At 37.0% G+C, this 26,344-nt stretch overlaps 1 protein-coding gene across 2 annotated transcripts; it reads right to left on the reverse strand.

The window, feature by feature from the left end:
- Positions 1–249: 249 nt before the first annotated feature.
- RAD51 (RAD51 recombinase) lies at positions 250–26,292 on the reverse strand. Of its 2 annotated transcripts, XM_054565143.1 has the most exons (9): positions 26,206–26,292; positions 24,581–24,718; positions 18,774–18,891; positions 18,045–18,136; positions 9,648–9,742; positions 2,338–2,451; positions 1,838–1,967; positions 1,492–1,613; positions 250–373 (listed from the first exon to the last, which is right to left on the reverse strand). In XM_054565143.1, the coding sequence occupies exons 1-9, from the start codon at positions 26,290–26,292 to the stop codon at positions 250–252; spliced, it is 1,020 nt and encodes a 339-aa protein (XP_054421118.1). The 2 variants fall into 2 exon arrangements, with proteins under 2 accessions (XP_054421118.1, XP_054421119.1); XM_054565144.1 differs by lacking the exon at positions 1,492–1,613 and having other exon boundaries at positions 305–373.
- Positions 26,293–26,344: the final 52 nt, after the last annotated feature.

The following is a 26,344-nucleotide window of genomic DNA, read 5'->3' on the forward strand; positions in this document are numbered from 1 at the left end:
CACCAACTCCCAAAACCAAAGAATTCACATAGAGATTAACACACTCTCTAGGGAAGGAATAAACAGATCAATTTGTGACTACTGACCTGTCTCCTGTTTACACCACCAGAAAGGCTGATATAATAGTTATTTTCCTGGAAGCCTTTTTTTGACAGTCACAACAGGAAGAGGCCCATGAGGAAGCCCAGGGAGCAGCCTTCTCCACTAGGCTGCAGCAATTAGGTTTATCACAGGAAACAACTCAATGATTCAGTCTTTGGCATCTCCCACTCCATCCGCATTGATGGCAAACATAGCTTCAGCCTCAGGAAGACAAGGAGAGTCGTAGATTTTGCAGATTCTGGTTTCTCCTCTTCCTTTTCTCAGGTAAAGTCTGTCCCAAAGACACAGACCAAAATACCCAAGTTATTATAATTTAAAAAATTCTATTCCTATTTATGGTAAGAACTAAAAAAATTTTGGATGTATATACTTCTTAAAAGGACTTTTGGAATCTTTCTGTATTCCTTCGGGCACTTCTAACCTAGAGGAAACCATTTTTGTCCTCCCCGCCCCCCGGCCCCTTACTGGATTTTCCATACTAAAACAATTATTTTTAGTAAAAAATTTTTTTACTGATTTTAGAAAGAGAGTTGCGGGGGGAGAGGGAGAGAGGGAGAGAAAGAGAAACATCAATTTGTTGTTTCTCTCATTTATGCATTCATTGGTTGATTCTTGTATGTGCCCCGACTGGGGACCAAACCTATAAACAAGGTGTATCGGGACAATGCTACAACTGAGCTGCCTGGCCAGGGCCAATTATTTTCATTCATTCATTCACAGAGAAAGGGGGAGGGAGGGAGAAAGAGAGGGAGAGAAACATTGATGTGTGAGAGAGACGTCTACTGACTGGTTACCTCTCATGCCCCCAACTGGGGACCTGGCCTACAACCCAGGCATGTGTCCTGACTGGGAATTGAAACACCTACCCTTCAGTTTGCAGGCCAGCACACAATCCACTGAGCAAACACCAGCCAGGGCTATTTCCTTTTAATAATGATGGGGAGGCATATTCTTCATATTCAGTCCTCAACATTTGAGGGCTTTCAATTTTTTTTTTTTTTAAAGATTTTGTTTACTTATTTTTAGAGAGAGGGGAAGGGGGTGTGAAAAAGGGAAAGAAACATCTATTGGTTGCCTCTCCCATACCCCCAACCGGGACCCGGCCCGCAACGCAGGCACATACCCTGACTGGGAATTAAACCTCCAACTTTTTGGTTTGCAGGACGACACCCAACCCAATGAGCCACACCAGTCAGGGTGCTTTTGATTCTTTTATGAACTAAAAGCAGACACCTAAACTAACCAAAGCATGATAATTAGATTTAGCAAAGGCTCCTTTGTCCAATTACACAACAGTAGCTTTAACAGGAAAATGAATGGTATATCTTCATGTCTGCTTCATAGTTAACATGATATTCCAAGATGAAGTCATCTATTCCATCATTTTACCTGGTTGTTGAAGCATGAGCAATGATATTTCCTCCAATAGGTTTTTTAGGATCTGCAGCAAACATGGCTGCTCCATCCACTTGGGCTACCACCTGGTTGGTGATTACCACTGCAACACCAAACTGATGGAGAAAGGATGAATGTCATTTTTTTGTGGCCACAGACATTCCAAGAACCTTACTACTGCCACCCCTTTCCCTCACAAACCAATGAAACGACACAAGTTTCTCTTCATATCTAACTGGTATCTGGATGATACCAAGCCCTGATGTCCTGGCCTCCCAGCAAGTCTCCTGGAATTCGTGGCCCCTGAAAGTAGTTATTCTTTCACAACCTGACAACTTACCTCATCAGCAAGTCGCAGAAGCATCCGCAGAAACCTGGCCAAGTGCATCTGCCTGGCTGAAAGTTCACCTCGACCAGAATAGTCTGTTCTGTAGAGGGCAGTGGCACTGTCTACAATTAGCAGCGCATACCTACAAAGAACAAGGGTTCTCTGAAGCCTATTTCTAGCTTATGTCAGATTCTGCTTCATTCCTCTCATTATGCTAAAATTTCATATTCATAGTTACACTTCTGCATAGATGTTTCATTAACATATATGTACAGCATTCATGTCTGAGGTGCCATATAACAAGGTAAAATTTCCAATAAGTTCAGATGTGTTATGCCTTCATTTTTTAATAGTGACTTGACTTTAACCACAAAGCAAGAGTGTCAAAATAGGAACTAAAATGCAAATCTCTCCATTTCTAATTCAAGCTACTCTCAATTTGGTCAAATAGCTTGTATGAGTCAAGGTAAGGTCCCTGGGAGCACATTCAGTGTCTCCTACTAAGCACATACCTGGACTCTACCATCATAGCTGATGCCTGATAAAGTAGCTGGGTCTGGTGGTCTGTGTTGAACCCACGAGCGTATGCTACGTTATCTAGGACATCACTGCCAGAGAGGCCATATCTGGAAGAGAGGAGAGGACATTTTTAGGCTACACACAGAACTCAGGCAGACGAGAAATTCATCTCTGATAAATAAATTACCGGGATTGGGTAGGTAAGAGGTAGTGTTGGGGCTAAAGAACATTAATTCCCTTTCCCTGAGGAAGTCCAGTCCAGACAAAGTACAGAGGGAGAGATGATAGCACTGACTGCTTTGGAGATCTACCTGGTAGGAACTTTAAAATAAATAAAAGCTATTGAAAACTCCTTAAGTATAAATTTCCAAATATAAGGAAACAATGTTCTCCTGGAAAAACTAAAAGCAACATGACAGAACTGAGACAGAAACAAACAAAAAAAATCACTCAAAGATCTATTAAATTCATATAAACTTGTTACATGGGAATAAAACCATCCAAGGAAAAACTCAAAAACTCAAAATTCTAAAAAGTTCAGGAGAAACAAGCACATCCTTTTTTTTCTTGCTAGTAATTAGTTATAGTTAAGATAGGAAATGTGACAGGTACCTACCATATTTTGCTGCGTATAATGTGCATCCATGTTTTAGTACTAATTCCCATGTATAAAGTGGATCCTTATTTTCCTGCAAAAATTTGGGCAAAAAAGTGCACATAATACACAGCAAAATATGGTAGTATGGTTAAATGAATGGTACCTTAATTCATTTCATACCTCAATAATGATTTTTCCCCCTATTCATTTAAAAAAGGCAAATAGCCCTGCCTGGTGTGGCTCAGTTGACTGGGTATTGTTTTGCAAAATGGAACATCACCAGTTCGATTCCCGGTCAGAGCACATGCCTAAGTTGTGGGTTTGATCCCCTGTTGGGGTGTATGGGGATTAATGTTCCTCTCCCTCTCTTTCTCCCTTCCTTCCCCTCTCTCTTTTAAAAAAAAGAAAAAAAAAAAGGCAAATAAAATCTCTTTTTTCCTTAGGCCAATCTATTTTTTAAACTTTATAACTGCTACCTAAGACATAATTGGTTCAAGCAAGACAGTTTTCATTTTCATTAAATGTACCATAATGAAGCCCCATTTCTTCAAGATATTTTGATTTATGCACCTATCAAGACTCAACTAATTGCCTGCACTTTCATAAAAACTTCCCTGTTCCTCTCAAATAGATGTGATTCTCCCTCTTTTGCCTTCTAAGAACAAAAACAAAAAAACCAAACCTCCCAAAAAACCAACTATACTGAGGTCTTTTTATGGCACTTGTGAGGGGCTATTCTGTCATTCTTTGAATAGACTACAAATTCCTTGGGTAAAGACTAAGCCCTATGCAGTACATTTTTTATACCTAGTAAATTCTGAATAAATCTTGCTGAAAAACCTTTTCCCACAATCCATACAAAGAGAATCATATATATCACTTTAACCCAAGTCATAATTTCATATTAATGTCACCTAAATTCATTATAGTCCCAAAATATAACACTTTCTTAAATAATAGTTTAAAAGAAGATCTGTTTAAACAAGAAATCTATTCTATGTGGAGACTCTGTTACAAAAACATATACTGCATCAAACCTATTTTTGTGAAACTTAGCTTTATTAATTTTTCTCCCCAAAAGAATAGGAAAATAAAAGGCTGTTCTAGCACTTGAAATAACAATGCAACAAGATAAATCTTGGTATCAGGAGATCCCACCCTACCCAATTGCATTTTCCACACCATACAATGGATTTTTCATATTACGAGTTTTCCTGGACATTTCATCTGCTATTCTTCACCATCATCAACATAAATGAAAGGTTAGTCCTGGCATTAACTTCACTAATCACAATGAATTATCAGTTAAGTCTGGGCATGAAAATAAGGAGACAGAGAACAGAATTTTACCTTGGGATACTGACCAAATAAAATGGAATAGGAGATAAAATTTTCCATATTTAAATCATGGCTATAAGATTTTTAAAAAGATTCAAGAGGCCTAAGTATTATACCACATAAGTCTTCTAGTCTTGCCTCAAGAAACACTGATGTAACCTACTATGAGGAAGGGAGATTATCTTTTGCTATCAGAACATTGATGGTTTACCAGAAAAACAAAGAATTATCCTGGCACCCTGACCAGGTAGCCCAGTTGGTTAGAGCATTGCCCAGTTACACCATGGTTGCGGGTTTTGATCCCTGATCAGGGTATATACAAGAATCAACCAATGACTGCATAAGTAAATGGAGCAAATAAATGCCTGACCTTGTTTTTGCTCTCTAAAAATCAATTAAAAAAGAAATTATCACCTGATGAATACTAACTAAATACTAGATTTATTTAAAAAAATTGTCCTGGCTTTCCTCTCAGCAGTGTGCACAAAGATGGCTACAGGGATCTCTGTGCTTAAGTACCTAAAACAACATGAAATTTTCAATTCCCACAATTTGGAAAATGTTGGTTAGAAATAAGCATCCTCTCTCATAGTGTTTCCAGAACTTCCTCAAAGATAAGAATACACCTATTAAAAAAATAAAAATCCTTGGCCTAAAAAAAAGACTCACTAAATCACAATCTTCAGGGAAGACGCATATTAATTTGTTTATTTACCAGATACCTCAGGTGATTTTTTAAAAAGGATTTTATTTATTTATTTTTAGAGAGAGGGGAAGGGAGGGAGAGAAACGTCACCATCTGTTGCCTCTCTCACACATGCCCAACTGGGGACCTGGCCTACAACCCAGGCATGTGCCCTGACCAGGAACTGAGCTGGCAACCTTTTGGTTTGCAGGCTGGAGCTCAATCCACTGAGCCACACCAGCCAGGGCTCAGGTGATTCTAACATGTAAGTTTGAAAAACTGCTACATCACCTCAAAGGAGTATTGTCACTCTCTCTTTCATAATACTTAAAAGATTTCAAAAAACATGGTGACAATGTAGCTAGCAGTTGTGACTATGATTCTCAAACTTCAGCAAACATTTTGATTACCTGGAGAGCTTGTTGGACCCTATCCTCAGAGTCTCTGCTTCTGATTCAGCAGATCTGGTGTGGAGTAGGGTAATTTCCGTTTCAAACAAGTTCCCAGGTGATAGTAATGCAGCTCTACTGAGGACCACATTCTGAGAACCTGGATTTATAGTAACCTAAATGTGGACTAACATTCTTCACCATGACATGTAAAAAATTAATCAGGGAGGGTTGTTCTGTTGTGAAGGGAAATTTGGTATTAGCTTAAGGAGGCTCTGTAACTTTCTCAGAAATATAAATTTAAATGCAATATACATAAACAGAAATTCAATTACAGGTAGAAATGATTACAATGAATTAATGAAAATTCTATTTAAACATTTTTCTTTTAGTTGATAAAATAGTCATAAACATGGTCCTACATTAATATTAATTCATTGTGAATGCTCTGTTTTAGGATTTAGGGATACTCTGAGTCAAAACAAAGTCCCTGCCCTAGATGGTGTGGCTCAGTCGGTTGGAGCATCATCCCACAGAGCAAAAGGTCACCAGTTTGAGCCCAGTCAGGGCATATGCCTGGGCTGGGGGTTCGCTCACCGGTTGGGGTGCGTGCAGGAGATGGCTGATCGATGCTTCCCACATCACATTGATGTTTCTCCCCCTCCCTTTCCCTCTCCCTCTCCCTAAAAATAAATAAAATCTTTAAAAAAAAAAAATCAACAAGCATGTCTTTGGGTGAGGATAAAAAACAAGAACACAATGTCTCTGTTCTCAGAGCCAATATTCTACTATCTCATCTATCCTATCTGAACACGAAATTGTATTACTGGACAAAATCTTAATGATGATCCAAGAGAACTCTTCAACTACTAAAATAGAGTACTTAAAAATTACAAGTGTGATTTCTGTACAAGAACACCAAAAACAACTTTGGGAAGGAAGATACAGTTTAGTATACACATCTTTAGAAAACTAAGATCAGGTTGTAAGACAGTGATTTTGTAAGCAGAGGCAAAGAGCTACAATTATTGTTCCAACCTAATGTTATGTCTGAATGGAATACACTCCACAGCAAGATTCCTCAAATTGTTAACAGGAAAAGAGAATTTGATTATAATTATAAAACCAGAAAATTAAATTCTCAATTTAGCTGGGCAATTTTCAGCTCACATCCCAATATGCAACGACTTCCTAGTAAATTTGCAGAGTTGTACAACTATCCAATTTTAGAGCATTTCCATCACCCCAAAAAGATCTCAAGCCTATTTGTAGTTATTTCTATTCTTACTCCCAGGCCCAGGCAACTACTTAACCTACTATTCTTATAGATTTTCTCCTTCTGGAAATTTCATAAATTAAGTCATATACAATATGTTTAGCATCTATCAGTTAATATGTTTTTGAGGTTTCTCCACATTGTAATACGTATTGGTACTCAACCTTTATATGGTTGAATAGCATTTCATATATAATGGAAATACTATAATGAATAATTTTGTATATTCATTCACCAGTTGATATACGATGGATTATTACCAAGTTTTGGAGAGTATGACAATATTATAAACACCCACATACAAATCTCCATGTGGACATGTTTTCATATTTCTTGGGTATATGCCAGAGTAAAATTGCTGGGCCGTATGGTAAATTTTTTTAATTGACATATTCTTTTCCAAAGTGACTGTACCATTTTACATTCTCACCAGCAGTGTGTTAGGGTTTCAGTTTTTCCACATCCTCCCCAACACTTGTCAATATCTGTTTTATTATAGCCACCCCAGTGGTGGTATCTCACTGTGGTTTTAATTTGCATTTCCTTTGACTACTGATGGTATCTGCCCATGTGCTCATTGTCTACTTGCATGTCTTCTTTGGAGAAATCTCTTTACAAATCTTTGCCCATTTTTAAAATTGGGTTGTCATTTTATTTTCTGGTTGTGAGAGTTATTCATATATTCTGGATCCTAGATGCTTATCAGATTCCCCACCCCCCCCCAAATGTTACAGTTTTAGCTCTTACGTTTAGGATTATTACTTTTTAAAAAAATTATTGTAGCCCTGGCTGGTGTTGCTCAGTGGTTTGAATGCTGGCCTGAGAACCAAAGGGTTGCCGGTTCAATTCCCAGTCAGGGCACATGCCTGAGTTGAGGCCAGGTCCCTAATGGGGGGTGCTCAAGAGGCAACCACACACTGATGTTTCCTTTCTCCCTCCTTTCCCCTCTCTAAAAATAAATAAAATCCTTAAAAAATTACTGTAAATATACATAAAATTTACCATTTTAACCTTTTAAAAATATACAGTCCAGTACATTTCCATTGCTGTGTAACTATTCCTTTCAGAATTTCATCACTCCAAACTGAAACTCTGTACCCATTAAATAATAAATCTCCATTCTCTTCACCCCAAGCTCCTGGAAACCACCATTCTAATTTGTCTTTATGAGTTTGACTAAATACTTCATATAAGAGCAATCATACCTTTATCCTTATGGCAACTGCTTTATTTCACTTAGCATATTTTCAAGGTTCATTCATGCTGTAGCATGTGTGAGAATTTCCTTCCTTTTTGAGATTGAAAAATATTCCATTGTATGTACATACAACATTTTGTTTATCCATTTACCTGTTCATGGATATTTGGATTGGTTCCACCTTGTGGCTATTATGACTCTATGAACATTGGAATGCAAGTATCTGCTTGTGTCCCTGCTTTCATTCTTTTGAGTATATAACCAGAATTGGAATTGCTGGATCACAATGTAATTCTGTTTAATTTTTTGAGGAATCATCAGACTACTATCCATTTTTAGTTAATTTTTATGTATGGTATAATGTAAGGGTCTAAATATATCTTTTTACATGTGGATATTCAACTACATTAGCCAGTTATTGAAAAAAAAACTATTATTTTCCCCCTTAAATTGCATTGGCACCTTTGTAAAAAATCAAGTGACAATAAATGGTAAGGTTTCTTTCTGTACTCTCAATTCTGTTCCATTGATCCATGTTTAATTAGCCTTATGCTAACACCACACCGTTTTGATTATTGTTGCTTTAAAGTAAGTTTTCAAATTGTAAAAGACTAAGTAAGACCTCCAGTTTTTTCCCCCTCAATAATGTTTTGGCTGTTCTGGGTCCCTGATATTTCCATATAAATTTTATAATCAGTTTGTCAATTTCTGCAAAAAAGCTTGCTGAATTTCAATAGGGATTGTGTTGAACTCACAGATTGATTTGAGGGATAACTACCATTTTAATAGTATTGCATCTTCCAATCCATGAATGTGGAATGTTTCTCTGTTCATGCAGATGTTTAATTTCTCAGTACATTTTGTAGTTTTCAGTCTTGCATTTCCGTTAAATTACTAAGTATTATTTTTGATGTTACTGTGAATGGTACTGTTCTCCTAATTTTTGAACTGTTCATTGCTAGTGTATAGAAATACTGACATTGTGGCCTACCACCTTGCTGAATTAATTTAGTTCTAGTAGTTTCTGCATGTGTAGATGCTTTAGGATTTTCTACATACAGGATCATGTCATTGGTGATTAAAAGAGTTTTATGTCTTCCATTCCAATCTGGATGCCTTTTATTTTCTTGCCTGATTGCACTGGCTAGGACCTTTAGTACAATATGGAATATAAATGGTGAGTGGACACCCTTGCTTCATTTTTTATCTTAAGGAGAAAGCATTCAGAATTGCACCATTATGATGCGAGCTGTAGGTTTTTGTAGTTCCCCTTTATCGAGGCATCTATCCATTACTGATAGTGAGATATTGGTCCCCAACTATTATGGTTGAACTGTCTATTTCATCCTTCAATTATGGCAGTTTCTGTTTCACATATTTTGGGGCTCTGTTATTAGATGTATATATGTTATACCTTCCTGATAAACTGACCTTTTAATTATAAAATGTTCTTTGTCCCCAGTAATATTTTTTTTTGCGCCTGAAAGCCTATTTTGTCTGATATTAGTGTAGCCACTACAATTCTCTAATGGTTGCTGTTTGCATGCAAGTCTTTTTCCAATCTTTTACTTTCAACCTATTTGTGTCTTTGAACCTACATAGTATTTCTCTGGAAAACAACATATAGTTGGATCTTGTTTTTTTATCCTGTCTGGAAGTAATTCATGAATTTCTGACTATAGGAGAATGCTTTCCTCTACTATATACAAACAGCTTTGGAATATGGAGTAATAAGTAGACACTCTTCAGCCAGACTATCCCTGACAATAATGACAATGACAGTACAGCCATACTTCTCTCATTTAATCCAGTAACCTACCTCTCAGCCACTGCTAGCAGCCGTTCTGGCCTAAAGGTACCCTCGGTGTCAATGTACATGGCCTTTCCTTCACCTCCACCTCGGTCAATGGGAAGCTAGAGAGAACAAAAAGAAAAGTAGAAATGAACACTGTACTTCTGACATAACTGACCAACTTATCCATGATTCTATGAACTCCCCATCTTCAATAACTCAAAGAGAAAAAACACATCAAAGTGACAATCAGAGGTAGGAAGAGGGCATTCCCTTCTGAGAAAAATACAGCTAGTAGTAGATATGTAGCTCATTGTGTCCCATAGCATATAAGGCTAAATGTCTTTATAGAGTTGGACTGTTTGGAAATACACAGCACAAAACAGGTGGTAAAATTCTAGGATAGCATACCAACACAAGAGTGATCAATCCTCTCAAAAGTACAAACATTTGGAAGGTCATTTATCTTAGCTTTAATAAGTAAGAGAGCCTGACCCAATACCCAATTAATTTTAGCATATCCAAACCACACTTATACTTCATTTTATTGAGCAGAGTTCATTTCTGTGGGTTACTAAAGGAGCTTGGCAATGCCCCAGGGCACCTCTATCAAGTTTAATATATGAGCAAGAAAAAAAGTGTCTGCTCCACTAGTACATATAGATGTTAAAAATGAACAAAAGGAAAAATAAATAATAAAGTTAAAAAAAGAAAAGAAAGAAATGCTATGAAAATTGTCTCATGAGCTACTCAAGGAAATCTGCTTTAGGCTACCCAGTCCATGCCAGACACTTTGAGTTTTACAGGTTTTAGATGAATGATACGAAAAGACAGTTTTCACCCTAGAAATCTACTGTGGAGCCATAATTTACCTTTAAATTCTGAGGAAAATTCCTTAGGACAATTTACATTAAGGACTTGGTAGTACCAAATTTTCTTTCTTTTAGTTCTGAGCAAAAACTTTGCTTTCAAAATTACAAAAGTACTACATGTTTGTATTAAATATTCAAATATAGAAGTAGAGTAATAATTGAAAGCTCTCATTACTCCCATCTCCAAGAAGTAATCTTCCAGATTATTTCCTATGTATTGTTATACAAGCACTTTTATTATTTGTGGTTCTGACACTTACGATGTGTCCCGAAGAATATTGTTTTGTTTTCTGCAAAATGTAGATAAAACCCACCTCCTGGGATTGTAGTGAAGATGAAATAATTTATGTAAGGTGTTCACCACAGTGCCTGACAGACAGAAAGCACTTTGAAGATTTATGATATTCTCTACTTTTAAGGCACTGACTATAACATACATTCAGTTACTGTAGGCTTTGTTAATTTGGAAAGGAAAAAATGATGTTATCATTTGGCAGTTTAGCAGACAAAATCTTTCAAGTCATAGGAATCCATGGAAGGAGCAAAGGATATGTATACAATAAAAGGGTTTTGACAAAGATCTGGAACTACTGGCCAAGAGGACAAAAAGCAGAAGCTGCCTCAGTTTTGGGGAGAGGAGAAAATATTAACACTCAGGGGGCTAAGTCCCCAGGAATTAAGATGAATGAGGTTCCCCCTTCTCTCACTTTCTGGTATCTTTATTGCTAGTATGAGAGGGGTTTCTTTTCTAGCTCGGTAGAAGGGAAGGAGGGAGGCCATAGGTCACTGAACATAGGGAGACAGACTGAGAGCAGAGGCACAGACAAGGTCCCGGTGTATTGTTGGGCCAGTCTCAAGGGGATGGACCACATGTTCCACACTCCAGTCCATTTTGTTTCCTCCACCTTGCTCTCCCAGGGCCACCGTAGCCACCATGTTTTACTGGACTGGGGTATCACTGACTAGCTTTTTAAATAACTGCTTAGTTATTTTTTAGTGACACAGATTGTCTCAAACTTTCACCATTTAAAAATCCAGCTGTGCAAATTTTTTTGTACATGTATTCTTGATAGTATGTAAAAAGTTCTGAAAGACATTTTTCTGTCAAAGGACATGTAGACAAAATTGATAGTTAAATTGTCTTCTAAGAACTTTAAAATTACACTAATACTTTGAATAAGCATGACCTGCTTGTATTTTTGTAACCTAACTGTGGCTCTCAACTTTTTATAACTTCACTGTAAGACAGAGATCTAGCTCTGGCCAGGTGGCTCGGTTGGCTGGAATGTCATCTAATACACCCAAATGTTGCAGGTTTGATCCTGACAAGCTACAGAGAGGAGGCTTTTTATCATTTATCAATGTTTCTCACTCCCTTTCTCTCTCTAAAGTCAATAAAAACATATACTTGGGCAAGGATTTAAAAAAAATTAAAAATGACTTTTATTAGACTTCTGGCCAAGATGGAGGCGCAGGTAGATATACTTTGCCTCCTCGCACAAACAAAAGGACAACAAATTTCAAAACAAAAAATAACCAGAACTGCCAGAATATTGAACTGAATGCAAGTCCGACAACCACGGAGCTAAAGAAACATTCATTCAGATTGGTAGGAGAGGTGGAGACAGGCAGCTAGGGCAGCGGTGGATGGTGCAGGCAGTTCCATATTTGTGTGTGGATAAACCATGAGGAACAGCTGGGGAGCGAGACAGACCACGCAACCCAGTGTTCCAGTGCGAGAAAAGAAAGCCTCAAAACTTCTGGCTGTAAAAATCTGTGGGGGTTGAGGTAGCTGGAGAAACTCCCAGCCTCACAGGATAGTCCACTGACGAGACCCACGGGGTCCTAGAACATACACAAACCCATCCACCTGGGAATCAGCACCAGAAGGGCCCAATGTACTTGTGGGTAGTGGGGGAAATGACTGAAAGCCAGCTAAGAGCCGACCAAGTGGCATTGTTCCCTCTCAGACCCATCGCCCACACACAGCGTCACAACACAGTGACCTGAGTTGCCCTGCTCTGGTGAATACCTAAGGCTCTACCCCTTTTGAGGTAACGGTGTGCTGAGACAAAGAAATATGGCCCAAATGAAAGAACAGATCAAAAACTCAAAAACAGAACTAAGTGATGAACAGGTAGCCAACCTATCAGATGCAGAGTTCAAAACACTGGTAATCAGCGTTTACCACTGGCAATCAGGACGCTCACAGAAATGGTTGAGTATGGCCGCAAAATGGAGAAAAAAGTGAAGGCTATGCAAAGTGAAATAAAGAAAAATACACAGGGAACCAACAGTAAAGGGAAGGAAACAAAGACTCAAATCAACGATTGTGAGCAGAAGGAAGAGAAAAACATTCAATCAGATCAGAATGAAGAAACAAGAATTCAAAAAAAATGAGGAGAGGATGAGGAACCTCTGGGACAACTCTAAACATTCCAACATCCAAATCATAAAGGGTTGCCAGAAGGAGAAGAGGAAGAGTAAGAAATTGCAAATATATTTGAAAATATAATGGAGAACTTCCCCAATGAGGCCAAGGAAATAGACTTCCAGGAGATCCAGGAAGCTCAGAGTCCCAAAGAAGTTGGATCCAAGGAAGCACACACCAAGGCACATCATAATTACATTACCCAAGATTAAAGAAAAGGAGAGAATCTTAAAAGTAGCAAGAGAATAGGAGACAGTTATCTACAAAGGAGTTCCCAAAAGACTATCAGCAGATTTCTCAAAAGAAACCTTGCAAGCAAGAAGGGGCTGGAAAGAAATATTCAAAGTCATGGAAGGCAAGGACCTCCATCCAAGATTACTCTATCCAGCAAAGCCATCATTTAGAATGGAAGGGCAGATAAAGTGCTTCCTAGATAAGGTCAAGTTAAAGGAGTTCATCATCACCAAGTCCTTATTATATGAAATGTTAAAGGAACTTATATAAGAGAAAGGAGATTAAAAACTATGAACAGTAAAATGACCACAAACTCACACCAAGAACTGAACCTAACCCCCCCACCAAAAAAAAAAAGCAAACTAAGCAACAACTAGAATAGGAACAGAATCATGGAAATGGAGATCAGAGGGGAGGCGGAGGGGGGAGAATGGGGGAAAAGGTATAGGGAATAAGTGGAATGAATAGTAGGTACAAAATAGGCAGGGGGAGGTTAAGAATAGTATAGGAAATGGAGAAGCCAAAGGACTTATACGTATGACCCATGGACATGAACTAAGAGGGGGAGGGAATGCTTATGGGAGGGGCGGTGCAGGTTGGTGGGGAATAAAGGGGAGGAAAAAAATGGGACAACTGTAACAGCACAATCAATAAAATATATATTTAAAAGAATAAAAAAATTTTTCAAAAAATGACTTTTATTTAAAAAAGAAAGACAGAGATCCAACACATAATGGAGCTTCACTTCATTAAGTTGAGAAAATCTGAACAAATAAGAGCATGTACTGTTTAGATTAAAGTAGTAATCTAACGTCCTCTCCATAACTCTGGTTCTAGCTTTTAGGGTGGTGAAATGTATTCTTTTTTACAGAAATTTTTATTTATTGATTTTAGAGAGAGAGAAGGGAAGAGGGGAAGAGAGATGGGGAGGGAGAAGAAGAGAGGGAGGGAGAGGGAGGGAGAGGGAGGGAGGGGGAGGGGGGGAGAGAGAGAGAGAGAAATAGCAATTGGTTTTTCCACTAATTTATGTATTCATTGGTTGATTCTTGTATGCACCCTCACCAGGGATTGAACCTGCCTGCAACCTTGACCTATGGGGATGATGCTTTAATCAACCGAACTAGCTGGTAAGGGCTTTTTTCTCTGGAAAAAGATATTTAGCCACCTGTGAATGTTCAGTTATTTTTACAGAGAGGACATGTTTATTTGAGAATTTTGCTTCAGTTTATTGTTGACAGGCATTATCTGACTACTAAATAAACATTCCTAGGATAGCCCTGGCTGGTGTGGCTCAGCGGATTGAGCACCAGCCTGTGAACCAAAAGATCTCAGGTTCCATTCCCAGTCAGGACACGTGCCTGGGTTGTGGGACCAGGTTCAGGGTTGGGTGTATGTGAGAGGCAACCGATCGATGTTTATCTTGCATGATGATGTTTCCCACTCTTTGTTCCTTCCTTCCCCTCTGTCTAAAGTAAAAAAATAAAAATCCCAGGATAGAATTCTGTTTGTACAACTTAAGAGCATCAGTGACATGCCGAATTGCCCTGGTAACTCTAAGTACTGTGGTACTGTGTACTGTACTCTAAATATTTATTCCACTTAAATTCCTGTCAGAACATGAGGAAAACATTTCTATTTAAACGGGTCACACATCATGTCAAATAACCCATATGGGGGTGATAATTTAAATAGTACTATTTCCCTTTAGCTAGTAATTTTCTAATAGTGCTCAGGCAATAAGCTATAGTTTCCACAGTTTACTAATAACACTCTTCTTCTCAGTGATTCTCCCTCTATAAAGTTTTCCTATCCCCGTAACTGAGTCCTCTGTGGAATTATTTATGAGGGGAACCAACAGTGGCTTAGATCTCCTTGATAAATGGCTGACTCATAAGACATATGGTGACATTTTGGTCTGCAATGAAAAGATCAGTAGAACAATTGAGAAAAGAAACAGAATTGAAATGACAAATGAAAAGGGAAAAGTGAGAAAAAAATGAGCGACTATCAAATTGGGACTTTTTTTTTAATTACAATTACAGTTGTCCAAATTTTTCCGAGTTGGGCCTCTTGCTGTTAGATAAACTTTTATTCATAAACAACCAGAATATTTTCCTATCTTAATAAATGACATTCACCACTTCAACACAGACGTGGTAAGTGATAAAGGACATATCTGTAACATGAGAAAAATAAGAAGCCAGCTTTTCTTGGGTGACTTGAGAAAATCAGCCTCATTATATTAGTCTCTATACATACGTGTTTTACTAAATGTAAACCCTATGCAAGACACAGGGTCCAAACAAATTTATATATTTTATAACACTATCTTAAACTATATCAGAGCGTTACATCAATGTAATAAACATTTGCTGATAAAGTGCTATTTAAAATACAGAATACATTATGAAGGACAGTCCATAACTTGTTTTATAAGGGGAAAAAAACAAGAAAATTTAGGAGGTAGGAGTAGGAGGAGGGTATGGGGGGATAAATGGTGATGGAAGGAGACTTGACTTGGTGTGGTAAATAATACAGTGTACAGATGATGTGTTGTGGAATTGTGCACCTGAAACCTGTATAATTTTGTTAACCAGTGTCATGGCAATAAATTCAATAAAAAGAAAAAAAAATTTATATTTGATGTCTAAATTTATAAATAAGTTCCATGAACTATTAGTATTTTGTTGAGAGGATAAGAACTCACACTAGGATGTAAAGACACTTTATATAGCCCTGGCTGGTGTAGCTCAGTGGATTGAGTGCTGGCCTGAGAACTGAAGGGTCACTGGTTCAATTCCCAGTCAGGGTGTATGCCTGGGTTGTGGTCCCGATTCCCTGGTTGGGGGGCATGCCAGGGGCAACCACACACTGATGTTGTTTTTCCTCTCTTTCTCCCTCCCTTCCCCACCTCTGTCTAAAAAATAAATAAATCTTAAACATACAAACAAACAAACAAAAAAAGATACTATATATAAGGAGGATTTCATTCCAGTTGTTCCTGAATTCCATTGATTAGTTGTGTCCCTGGGTGAAGTGAGTATGATCTTTGAAAATTAAAATAATGCCATTTTCTTCCAATACATAAAACTGTAATTAAGCCCCAAAAGACTATAACAAGAGTTGGCCCAAGGGAATGGACCGGGTTCCGGGGTACTTTGTGGGTTAGCTACTCACAGCAGCACAGCCTTAAAAGCCAGGGAATGTTAGGAACCCATTCAAAGAGGGAAACCGGTTTCCCCAAAACGCTTCTTAAAGTTATAAAACAATAAAACGTTTCTTCATCTTCTCTCCTATATCCTTCTCTCTCTCATAAATCTTTAATTTTCAGAGATTCCAATGTTACTTTTCTATATAGGACTTAGTTCTACATCTCTAAATACTGCTGGAAATTTTTACTTGGTCGTCTCATCACTTCAAACTTGAACCCGCCATTTCTGAACTTGAATTCATCTCTCCATTAAAAACGGTCTTTCCCAAACCCTAGTTTACCAAATTAATACAGTGTTCAGTTGAGGGGTATTTTTTTTGCCAACCATTAAGCACTGCCCTTTACATCACCTCTATCCTTTCAGTGACAGTTTTTTAGTTTAGTCCTGATCAGCTAGTGCCTGTAATAATCATATATCAAATATCCTCCACTCTTGCCTCTCCTTTCAATTCATTCAACAGGTTACTACCAGAATATTTCTGAATATAAAGCTCATGTTCTGCTTTAGTTGAAAACATTTGAATAATCCCTACTCTTTATAGAATCAAGTGTAAGCTTCTTACACTGCAATCAAGACCTTCTAAAACATGACCTTGATGTATCCTTTTAAGACTTAGCTCCTACAACTTACCCAAATAAAACGTCTGAAGTTGGTAAACAAGTTTATTGTTTTCTCCTCAATACTCTATGCTTCCCTGCCCCTTGCAACCCTCGAAGGCAACCCTTATGAAGTCTGGTTTGATTCCTGTACTTGTATCTACTAGTACTTAAATATGGCATGATCTTAGGCAATTAAGTAACTCACTGTGTCTGTTTTCAAATGTGTCTGTGAATGGGAGAGTAAGGAAGAAGAAACTGAAGGGGTCCAATGGAAGGTTTTTCCTAATGGAGATATTAGCCATGTTTGTGTAACAAAGAGGATAATCTTACACAGAGGTAGAGCAGACAATAGGAGTACAGTCCTTAAGAAGGTGGCAGGAGAGAGTAATCAGATCACCCTGGTAGGACAGGCCACTGAGAGGAAAACAACTTTCTCCATTGTAACCCAAGATAAGAAAAGGTGGGTATAAACGCAGGCAAATGTAAAGATTTGATATAAAAAGCAGGTTAGGTCATTGGCTGACAATAGTGTTAAAGAAGAGCATGAAGGTTGAAGAAATGATTAAGTTGTCTTACTGAGTGGGAGAAAGTATGCCCAAATAGAGAAACTCAGGATATCTGCCAAGCGTTATTGAATGTTAACCTAACGCTTGTCTTCTTTAAGTGAAGCCAATCAGCTTTATGGTATGATTTTTCCCCTGTATGATCAGCTATTTGGGGAATAGGCGTTGAGAAGACAGGGTTCATTGAGATAGGCATCTCTTCAGATATGGGATGTAAATCTGAGGGTATCTGTAAAGGGATGACTTTAATGATGAATCACAAAATCTAGACTAGCAAAGAAGGGAGGTAAAGCCAGGGGAAGGCCTAGTGGATGGTAAGAAAGTATTTGAAATCAATGATTGGAAAATTTCTATGATGTGGAAGAATATTGCAGTAGGAATCTCTCTTTTAACTAGCATGTAGGATTCTTGAGGAGAGAGAAAGTACCTTTTATGTTCACCCCAACAATGCTTGAAAACAGTGGAAACCAACTCGTTTTGCTGATTTGATTAGTTAGAGGCCCAACAACTCACCTGGCATGTTACAGCCAATGTATGACAGATCTGGGTCTTCCCAGTTCGGAATTCTCCAAACATCTCTGTGATGGATCCAGTCTCAATTCCTCCTAAAAGAGCAATAACAAACATCTCTTAGCACAATACAAATGTTTAGAAACAATAATCATAGAAATGTTCTTGGAGCTCATCAGAAAGAGGAGGGTAGAGAGGTACAGGAAGGAGAGATAACATCCAGATTTAAGTGTGATTCCTGAACCCATGCTATTTTATACCCTAAAAAAAAAAAAAAAAAAAAAAAAAGAACACTTGAATGATTAAATATTTGGGGAAGCAACAAAAAATCAAAAATAACTTAGGACAGTAATGTTTTCAAAATTCAAAAACTAGAGCTTTCCATAAAGTCCTGAAGATTAATGTATACTACAATGTAGTATTCAAACATGGAGTGTTTTAATCAGTCATTGGATTTTCAACCTTGTGTTAGAGTAGAACACTAAAATTTTTTTAGGCAGAGGGAGCTTACTCTCTGAATAAAATAATAAATGGAGATTAAATTATTTGACAGATAACTTTAGTATTTTATGAGTCATGTTCCACCCTGCAGCAGTCTTCCTTCATCTATGTGGATACTTTCATCTCTTAATCATATATAACACATAAATCCATAGAACACTTTAGTTTTGTTCTGTGACTTGGATGCTTTGCTAACTGCAGTTCACAACATAGGATAAAGAATTACTACACCTTGAAGTAGTTTGTCGAGCTCTTTGGAGCCAGTTGTAATCTGTATGATCTCTGATCGCCTTTGGTGGAACTCAGTTGCAGTGGTGAAACCCATTGGAACTAATTTAGCTGCCTCAGTCTGGGAAAAATAAGAAATGTCAAATCAACAAAATAAGCTTACCAAAACAAGAAACAGGCATACAGTAGGAAGAGACAACATATAACAAATTTCCAATATTATTTCTCTTTAAGAAGTCATCAAAATACTAGTAGTTCTAGTTCTAGGATTATTTTATCTCTCTGGCAACCAAAGGATAAGCTAATTTCGGGACTCCATGAAGATTAATGTTTAAATTGCCAATTCAAGTAATACACTCACGTACTTAAACTTCTCCATCTCTGTCAGCTATACCTTTTCTTTTATCTTTTATTTTATCTGAGACATCTCTATCCTATTTTGTAGTCACTGATAAGTCTTCAATGATCAGTCTATCAGTTGATTCCAGAATTTAAAAATAAATCCATTCACAAATATGTGGAAATTAAACACTACACTCCTAAATAACCAATCAGTCAAAGACGAAATCCTAAGAGAAATTAGAAAACACTTTGAGATTAATAAAAATGAAGACTAAAACTTATCAGATGCAGCAAAAGCAGTGCGGAAAAGGAAACTTACAGCTGTAAACACCTATATTAGAAAAAATGTTAAATCAATAATCTAACCATCTACCTCCACCTTAAGGTACTGGAAAAAGGAGACAAACTAAACAAGCAGAAGGAAGGAAATAAGATTAGAGCATAAACTAAGAAGACAGAACAGCTCTGGCTGGATTTTCAGTTGGTTAGACCGTTGTCCCAATACCACCAGGGTTGTAGGTTTGATTCCCTGTCAGGGTACAAGCAAGAGTCAACCAGTGATGCATGAACAAGTGAACAAATCAATGTTTCTCTCTTCTGTTCTCTCTCTAATTAAAAAAAAAAAAAAAGAAGAAGAAGAAGATAGAGGACAGAAATATAATAGAGAAAAATTAACACCAAATGTTGATTCTTCAAAAAGATCAATAAAATTAATAAACCTTTAGCTAGACCTCTTCCACCCCTCACCAAAAAAACTAAAATCAGAAATGAAAGAGGGGACATCACTACCAACCTTACAAAAATAAAACTGTCAACAAATGAGATAACTTAGATGAAAAAGGCAAGTTTCTATAAAGACTCAAATGATCAAACTCACTCAAGTAGAAAAGGAATCCAAGCTAAAGCACTGAAAGATCAGTAGAACTTGTGTCTAAATTCAGTAAAATAAATGGTCTGAGTTTGATTACAAAAAAAAAAAAAAAAAATCGGAGTAGATCAATAGTGAGTAAAGACATTAAACTTATAATTAAAAACTTCTAAACTTCTCTACATTTGTAAAACTTCACTTAAAAACTCATTACAATGTTTATATTATAGCTCTATGAATATAACTCATTGCAGAACCAAATGGTGATAAGAAATACAATTCTTTCACTAAAGTTCCAATGTTATTATTATGTCTCTCAAAGGTTTCTACTTTAAAATTCTAATAAATTCTTTTTTATACTCCACCATTTTCAAAATCATGCCCTATTTTACCTTGCTTTTATATCTGGGCCATGTTTTTCTCTAGTATTTTCTGACTACCATTTCTCAAATTTTCCAACCCTGCAATCTTACTATGTATTCTACTGAATCCTTCTTCCCTGCTCCAAAGATTTCTTTTCCTTCTCCAAATCGGACTTTCTGCTCTCTAGGCTTGCTACAGTCCTGGGCCTTTCTTCACTGAGTACTTGAGTTGAAGCAGTTTTAACACAGATACTGTGTGTTACCATCCTCACTTTAGTAAAATGTATCCTCAAGTAACTTCCTAAGAAAAAGTATGTAACAGAAAAATGTCCTGAATTCTTATATTTCTAATGTTTTATTCTGCCCTAATAGTTGAATAATGTTGCTACAAACAGGATGCTAGGTTTAAGATTATTTTCCCTCACAGGTTTAAAGGCACTGCTCTACCTGCTTCTACCATCCAGATTTGTTAGGAAATTTACTCTCTAATTGTGTTCCTTTAGAGTTCACTCACTTTTTTCTCTCTGAAATCTTTCAGAATATTTTATGATTGTATACTGAAATTTCACACTGATCTGTCTAGTTGTTGGTCTTTGATACCCTATGGGTCCTACTATGTAAGATTTCTGCTTTCCTTTAATTGTCAAATTTTCTTGTATTATTTCTTTGAGAATTTCTTCCCTTCTTTTCTCTGTGATCTCTTCCTGTAACTTCTACTAATTGCAAGATGAATAAAGATTAATGAAGATTAGGAAATAAAAATACCAAAGGGAGGGGAGCTAAAAACCAATACTGAACTCTATTTAATGTATGCTAAAATATTTAGAAGGAAGTGTACTAATATCTGCAACTTTCTTTGAAAAGCATAAGGAAATTCTAAGATTGACTGTGGATATAGATGAACAGACAGGTGATAAAGCAAGTATATTAAAATACTAATGGTATAGTTTAGGTAGTGGGTACATGATTGTTCACTGTACAATTCTTTCAGCTTTGCAGTAAGTTAAAGAAATTTAAAGACTTTATTTATTTTTAGAGAGAGAGGAAGGGAAGGAGAAAGAGAGGGAAAGAAAACATCTATGTGCGAGAGATACATCCATTAGTTGTTTTTCCCACACCCCGACCCAGGGACCTGCCCACAACCCAGGCATGAGTCCTGACTGGGAATCAAACTGGTAACCTTTCAGTTCGCAGGCTGGTGCTTAATCCACTGAACCACACTAGCCAGGGCAAGTTCAAAACTTTCAAAAACAGCCCTGGCTGAGGTAGCTCAGAGGGTTAAGAGTGTTGTCTTAGTATGCCAAAGTTGTCGTTTGATTCCCCAGTCAGGGCACATACAACAATCAACCAATGAATGCATAAGTACATTCAACAACAAATCCATGAATTTTTTGTTTTTGTTTTTGTCTCTCTCTAAAAAGCAATCAATCAAAAAATATTAATAACAAAATGTTGAGAAAACTCAGGAGATGCTTTACCGCGTCATTTTAACCCCTAAAATTTCTAGTCTGTGAGCTCTTAAAAGAACAGAATATTATAACCAAAGTGAAATTTGAAGTAAAAAACCATGCAACTGTCTAATCTGGCAGAACTTTACTTCTATTCCTATACTTAACACAATATACTTGCTTTCATCTGTGGTAGATAGAAGTCTTTGGAAGTTTTCAATAGGCAAGAACTACCAAACCCTCGGACACAAGACATAAAATGGCAAGTAAAAGGAAAACATTACAAAAAATATCCATGCTGAATGTATCAGTGCTATGACAGTGTGCCAAGCAAGGGAGAAAAACCTCAAAAAAAGCCAATAATTTTTTTAAATTTTGAAAATGTGGAAAAGACATAGGAGAATATGGCACTGTCTGAATGAATTATTTCATTCACAATATCTTTCTTTCTCAACTATTTTGATTTATATTCTGAAAATGGATTTCTTTTCTTTAGTTTCCTTTCATCTTCTATCAACATGTATTTGGCCCCTTTTACCCTTTATTACCCTCCTTCTCTCTGATAACTTCCATTCTGTTGTCTGTGTCTGAGTTTCAGTTTTCTATCCGACTTACGAGTGGAACTGTAGGATTCTTAGCTTTTTCTGACTAACCTATTTCACTTAACATAATATTCTCAAGGTCCTAGATCATGTATCATAGAAATGTACGGTTGAAACCTACATAATCTTATTAACCAATGTCACCCCACTAAATTTAATAAAAAATAAAATAAAAAATTGTGGAGATAGTTTTCTTTCTCCATTGTGACAATGGATATTCTTGCAGAAAGTCTCAATTCCAAATATTTTTGGGAATGAGGGGGAACAGCCACAGTACTGAACAAATCTTTAGCCTTTAAAAGTAAATAGCACAATCTTTATTCACCAGAAATTCACAATATAAAACGTCTGAAATCAAGAGGACAAAAATATAAAAAGACACATCTATATCATTTTGCACATCTCATTTCACTTATTATGTGTTTGTTTGTTTTCACAGAAGCAGAATGTTGATTTGATTTCTAAAACTAAGGTCTGACAAGCCATAAAGATCCTGCCAGGATATGTTCAGTCACAAAACCTGATGTGAAAAAGGAAACAATAGACTTTAGGGACACCTACTGGCTTAGTCAATATCACAATCTTTCAGTGAGGTATTAGGGACTGAGAACTTACTTCAAACAAAGTCACCATTTAAACTTTATTTATTTGAGTAATCCAATAAATGACAACATCTTTCCTCTAAGGGCTCAAATTAAGAATTATGATTTTTGAGCCCTGACTAAATTACTACTACAGAGTGGTATTAAAAAAATGGAGTAACAGCCTGCCAGTGATTAAAAATTCAAAGCTCTTAGTATAATACTCATAGAACAGAATTTACTGGTTTGTGCATATTTTATGGGTGATATTAAATAAGTATACATAAATCTCAGACACTATCCATTTGACTTAAGTTACATAGCAGAACTACAAGTACTGTCGCTACCCAATAACAAAGGATTAATTCTTTTGAAAGATTCTTTCTTTTTTTGTAAGTATTTTTATGTATTTACTTTTAGAGGGAGGGATAGGGAGGGCGAATGAGAGGGAGAGAAACATCGATCCTTTGCCTCTTGTATGCACCCCAGCTGGGGACCAGACCCATAATCCAGGCATATGCCCTGGCTGGGAATTGAACTGGCAGCCTTTTGCTTTGCGGAATGACATCCAATCAACTGAGCCACACTGGCCTGGGCAGAATCTTTAGTTTTTAAAGATTACTTTTCAGAGAAAATTTCTATAAAACTATATTTGTCATGTTGATTACTAGAATTAATACAGATAATACTAGCTTTATCTATCTTTCTCAGTGTTGTTATAAAGGCCTAATGATAATATATATTAAAGAGATGGGATTTCAAAATTAAAGTGCTTTATAAGAAACTGAATTACTACCTCACTTTGGTTAAGCCAGTAAAATAACTTTTCTGTCATTTATTAAGTTAAAAAAACAAAACAAAACTCAGTGCGTGATTTGAAATCACACCCACTTTTCATTATTAAAAAATCTTGCCTGTGATTAGTTGACTAACAGATTATACACACTGACAGCCTAATTAATATGGCTTCAGTATTCAAACAATAAAAAATTTTTCTATTTGAAAGTAAAACATGTTTATTATAGAAAATGTAGAAACTTCAGAAAATTGAGGTAAAAAAAATTGCTAACAATCTTACCATCCAGAAAAGTATTAATATTTTAGTGTATATATCCCCAGTGTAAGTGCTATACATTTAGACATACATTTTTAAAAACTTAAATCAAGCATATATGTACACATGCACACACACATTCATACACACATTTTGTTAATGTTTCTTACATCAGGAACATTAATTATCATTCTATGTCAATGAATATCCTTTGAACCTGTTTTTTTGTGGCTGCATTCTAAAGAATATTCCTAAGGCATGAGATCATAATACCTAGAAAGATAAGGTATGCACCACTCACTGCTGGTGGGAGTGCAAATTGGTAGTCAATTTGGCAAAATTTATGTCATAACCTACAATACTGCAATTCCTTAGAGAAAAATCCCAATTTAGTCAAAAAGGTACACACAGAGATAATTAACGGGTAATAGAGTCACCCCTGGAAAGAGGAACAGGATGACACTACGAGGCATGGAAGGACCGCTGCCTGTCACTGTGTACCCTTTTGTACTATTCCCTCTAAGCCTCCCTAGGTCACATAAACAGTACTTACCAGAATTTTATCAGCTTTGGCTTCACTAATCCCCTTAATGTTTATAAGCTCTTTCTTTGGTGCATAGGCAACAGCCTCCACAGTATGGAATCCAGCTTCTTCCAATTTCTTTACGTCATTGGCATTTATGCCACATTGCTGCAAGTGAAGAAAACCATTGACAAATTTCTCATCTGTCTAATGTGGACTTCTGCCCTACCAACTTCACAGAGCTATTTGGAAGAACTGTGATATTATATGCAAGAGCTTTGAAAAGTGTGCCATACATATAATGTATTTAATAAAAAAATTATTAAAACCAGGAGTTTTAAACTAGTACCATCTCATGTATATTAAAAAGCACTCATCATGAATTGGGATTAAACCAGTTACTTCCACCACTGGAAATAAAAGTGTAACTCTCAACCTTTTATTACTAAGAAGCTAAATGAACTCTGAGACCCTGCGTTCTAAAAGACCACTTTAAGCCAATCTTTCCCGATATTTTCCAAATCAAGCACCCAAAGAAAATGGTATTTTTTTACTCTAAAGTGGGGTAAACAAATGAGGCTCCCTTAGAGCTGAGGGGAGCACTATCTTAGCATATCAATACTCTTTTTGTAACACAATGACTAAAAAGCTCTCCTCTAACAACCAATACTAAGGATGGGAAAACTACTATTGGTCAGGGACTTACACACCACTTCTCAAAACAAACCACCCGGACACTTCTTTCTCCCTATATACGAAGTCAGCTTTGGTTTTATAAGCCACCAAAAACATGACTTCTGGGAAAGTAGGAGTTAGTGGTGGGGTGAGGGCGGGGGGAGGAGAATGTGTATGTATCAGGGAGTCAGGAAAAGTTTGGGAGAAGAGAGAATGATACCTGCCCATAGAAACCATGTCTGCTATTAATATCTAGGCAAAAAGCAATACACATGTGTGGGTATAAGGATGCTCATGGTACTGATATGACTCTGAAATCTAATGTCTATCACAAACCAGTTTAAGTAATTTTTGGAGTCTTGAAGCTCAGCTGGGGATGAAAAGAATACATGTAAAAAGAGAGAATGAAGGTTTTCTCTGCTTTCTCTCCTACTTCTTTCAGCTAGTGTCAGTTGCACTAACACTGGGGCCTCTGCACAATAAGTAGAACAGTACAAGGCCCCAGCTCCTATGTTTGATTTCTTGTGCTAAGTACTGAATTAGGGCATGGTTCTTACACCTTAGCAACTACAAGCCCTTCTTCCTGCCCACGACAGCTGTTTTGGTAGTAACTTCAGCACAAGCCTCCCTGCATCACTGGCCAGCTCTCTGTATTCCCTGGACAGTAATTTTATATTTAGTACAAACAGCACAGACTCATGGGATCCTAGGACTTCTTAGTTTCTGACAATCTGGCTCTGGAAAAGAAAAGTGATAAAATAGGAGAAGAATTCTTGACAAAAGAAGAGATCTGCCCTGACATGATTAGCAACTATCATAAGCCTTTCTACAGGATCCTTGATAATCCTTCCGAAAACTCTAATTTGGGTCTTGACAACAGGCAGTAAACCAATGGCTTATATAAAGATTGTGATTTCTCCCAATAGGTAGAAGAGTCTAGTCCAGCTTTAAAATTCCCAAATTAGCAACTAAGTGCATACCTCTAACCGTGAAATAGGTTGTGGGCCAAAGCTCTCTTCTTCCACTGAAGTATCTGCATTTGCTTCAAGCTGCATCTGCATTGCCATCACTCTTTGTTCAATGCTGAAAAATACAGTCGGCCATCAGGAAAAACACTAG

This window comes from Pteronotus mesoamericanus, unplaced genomic scaffold (genome assembly GCF_021234165.1).
Source record: "Pteronotus mesoamericanus isolate MK-2021 breed Mesoamerican mustached bat unplaced genomic scaffold, CSHL_Meso_final contig_164, whole genome shotgun sequence".
Classification (NCBI taxonomy): Eukaryota; Metazoa; Chordata; class Mammalia; order Chiroptera; family Mormoopidae; genus Pteronotus; species Pteronotus mesoamericanus.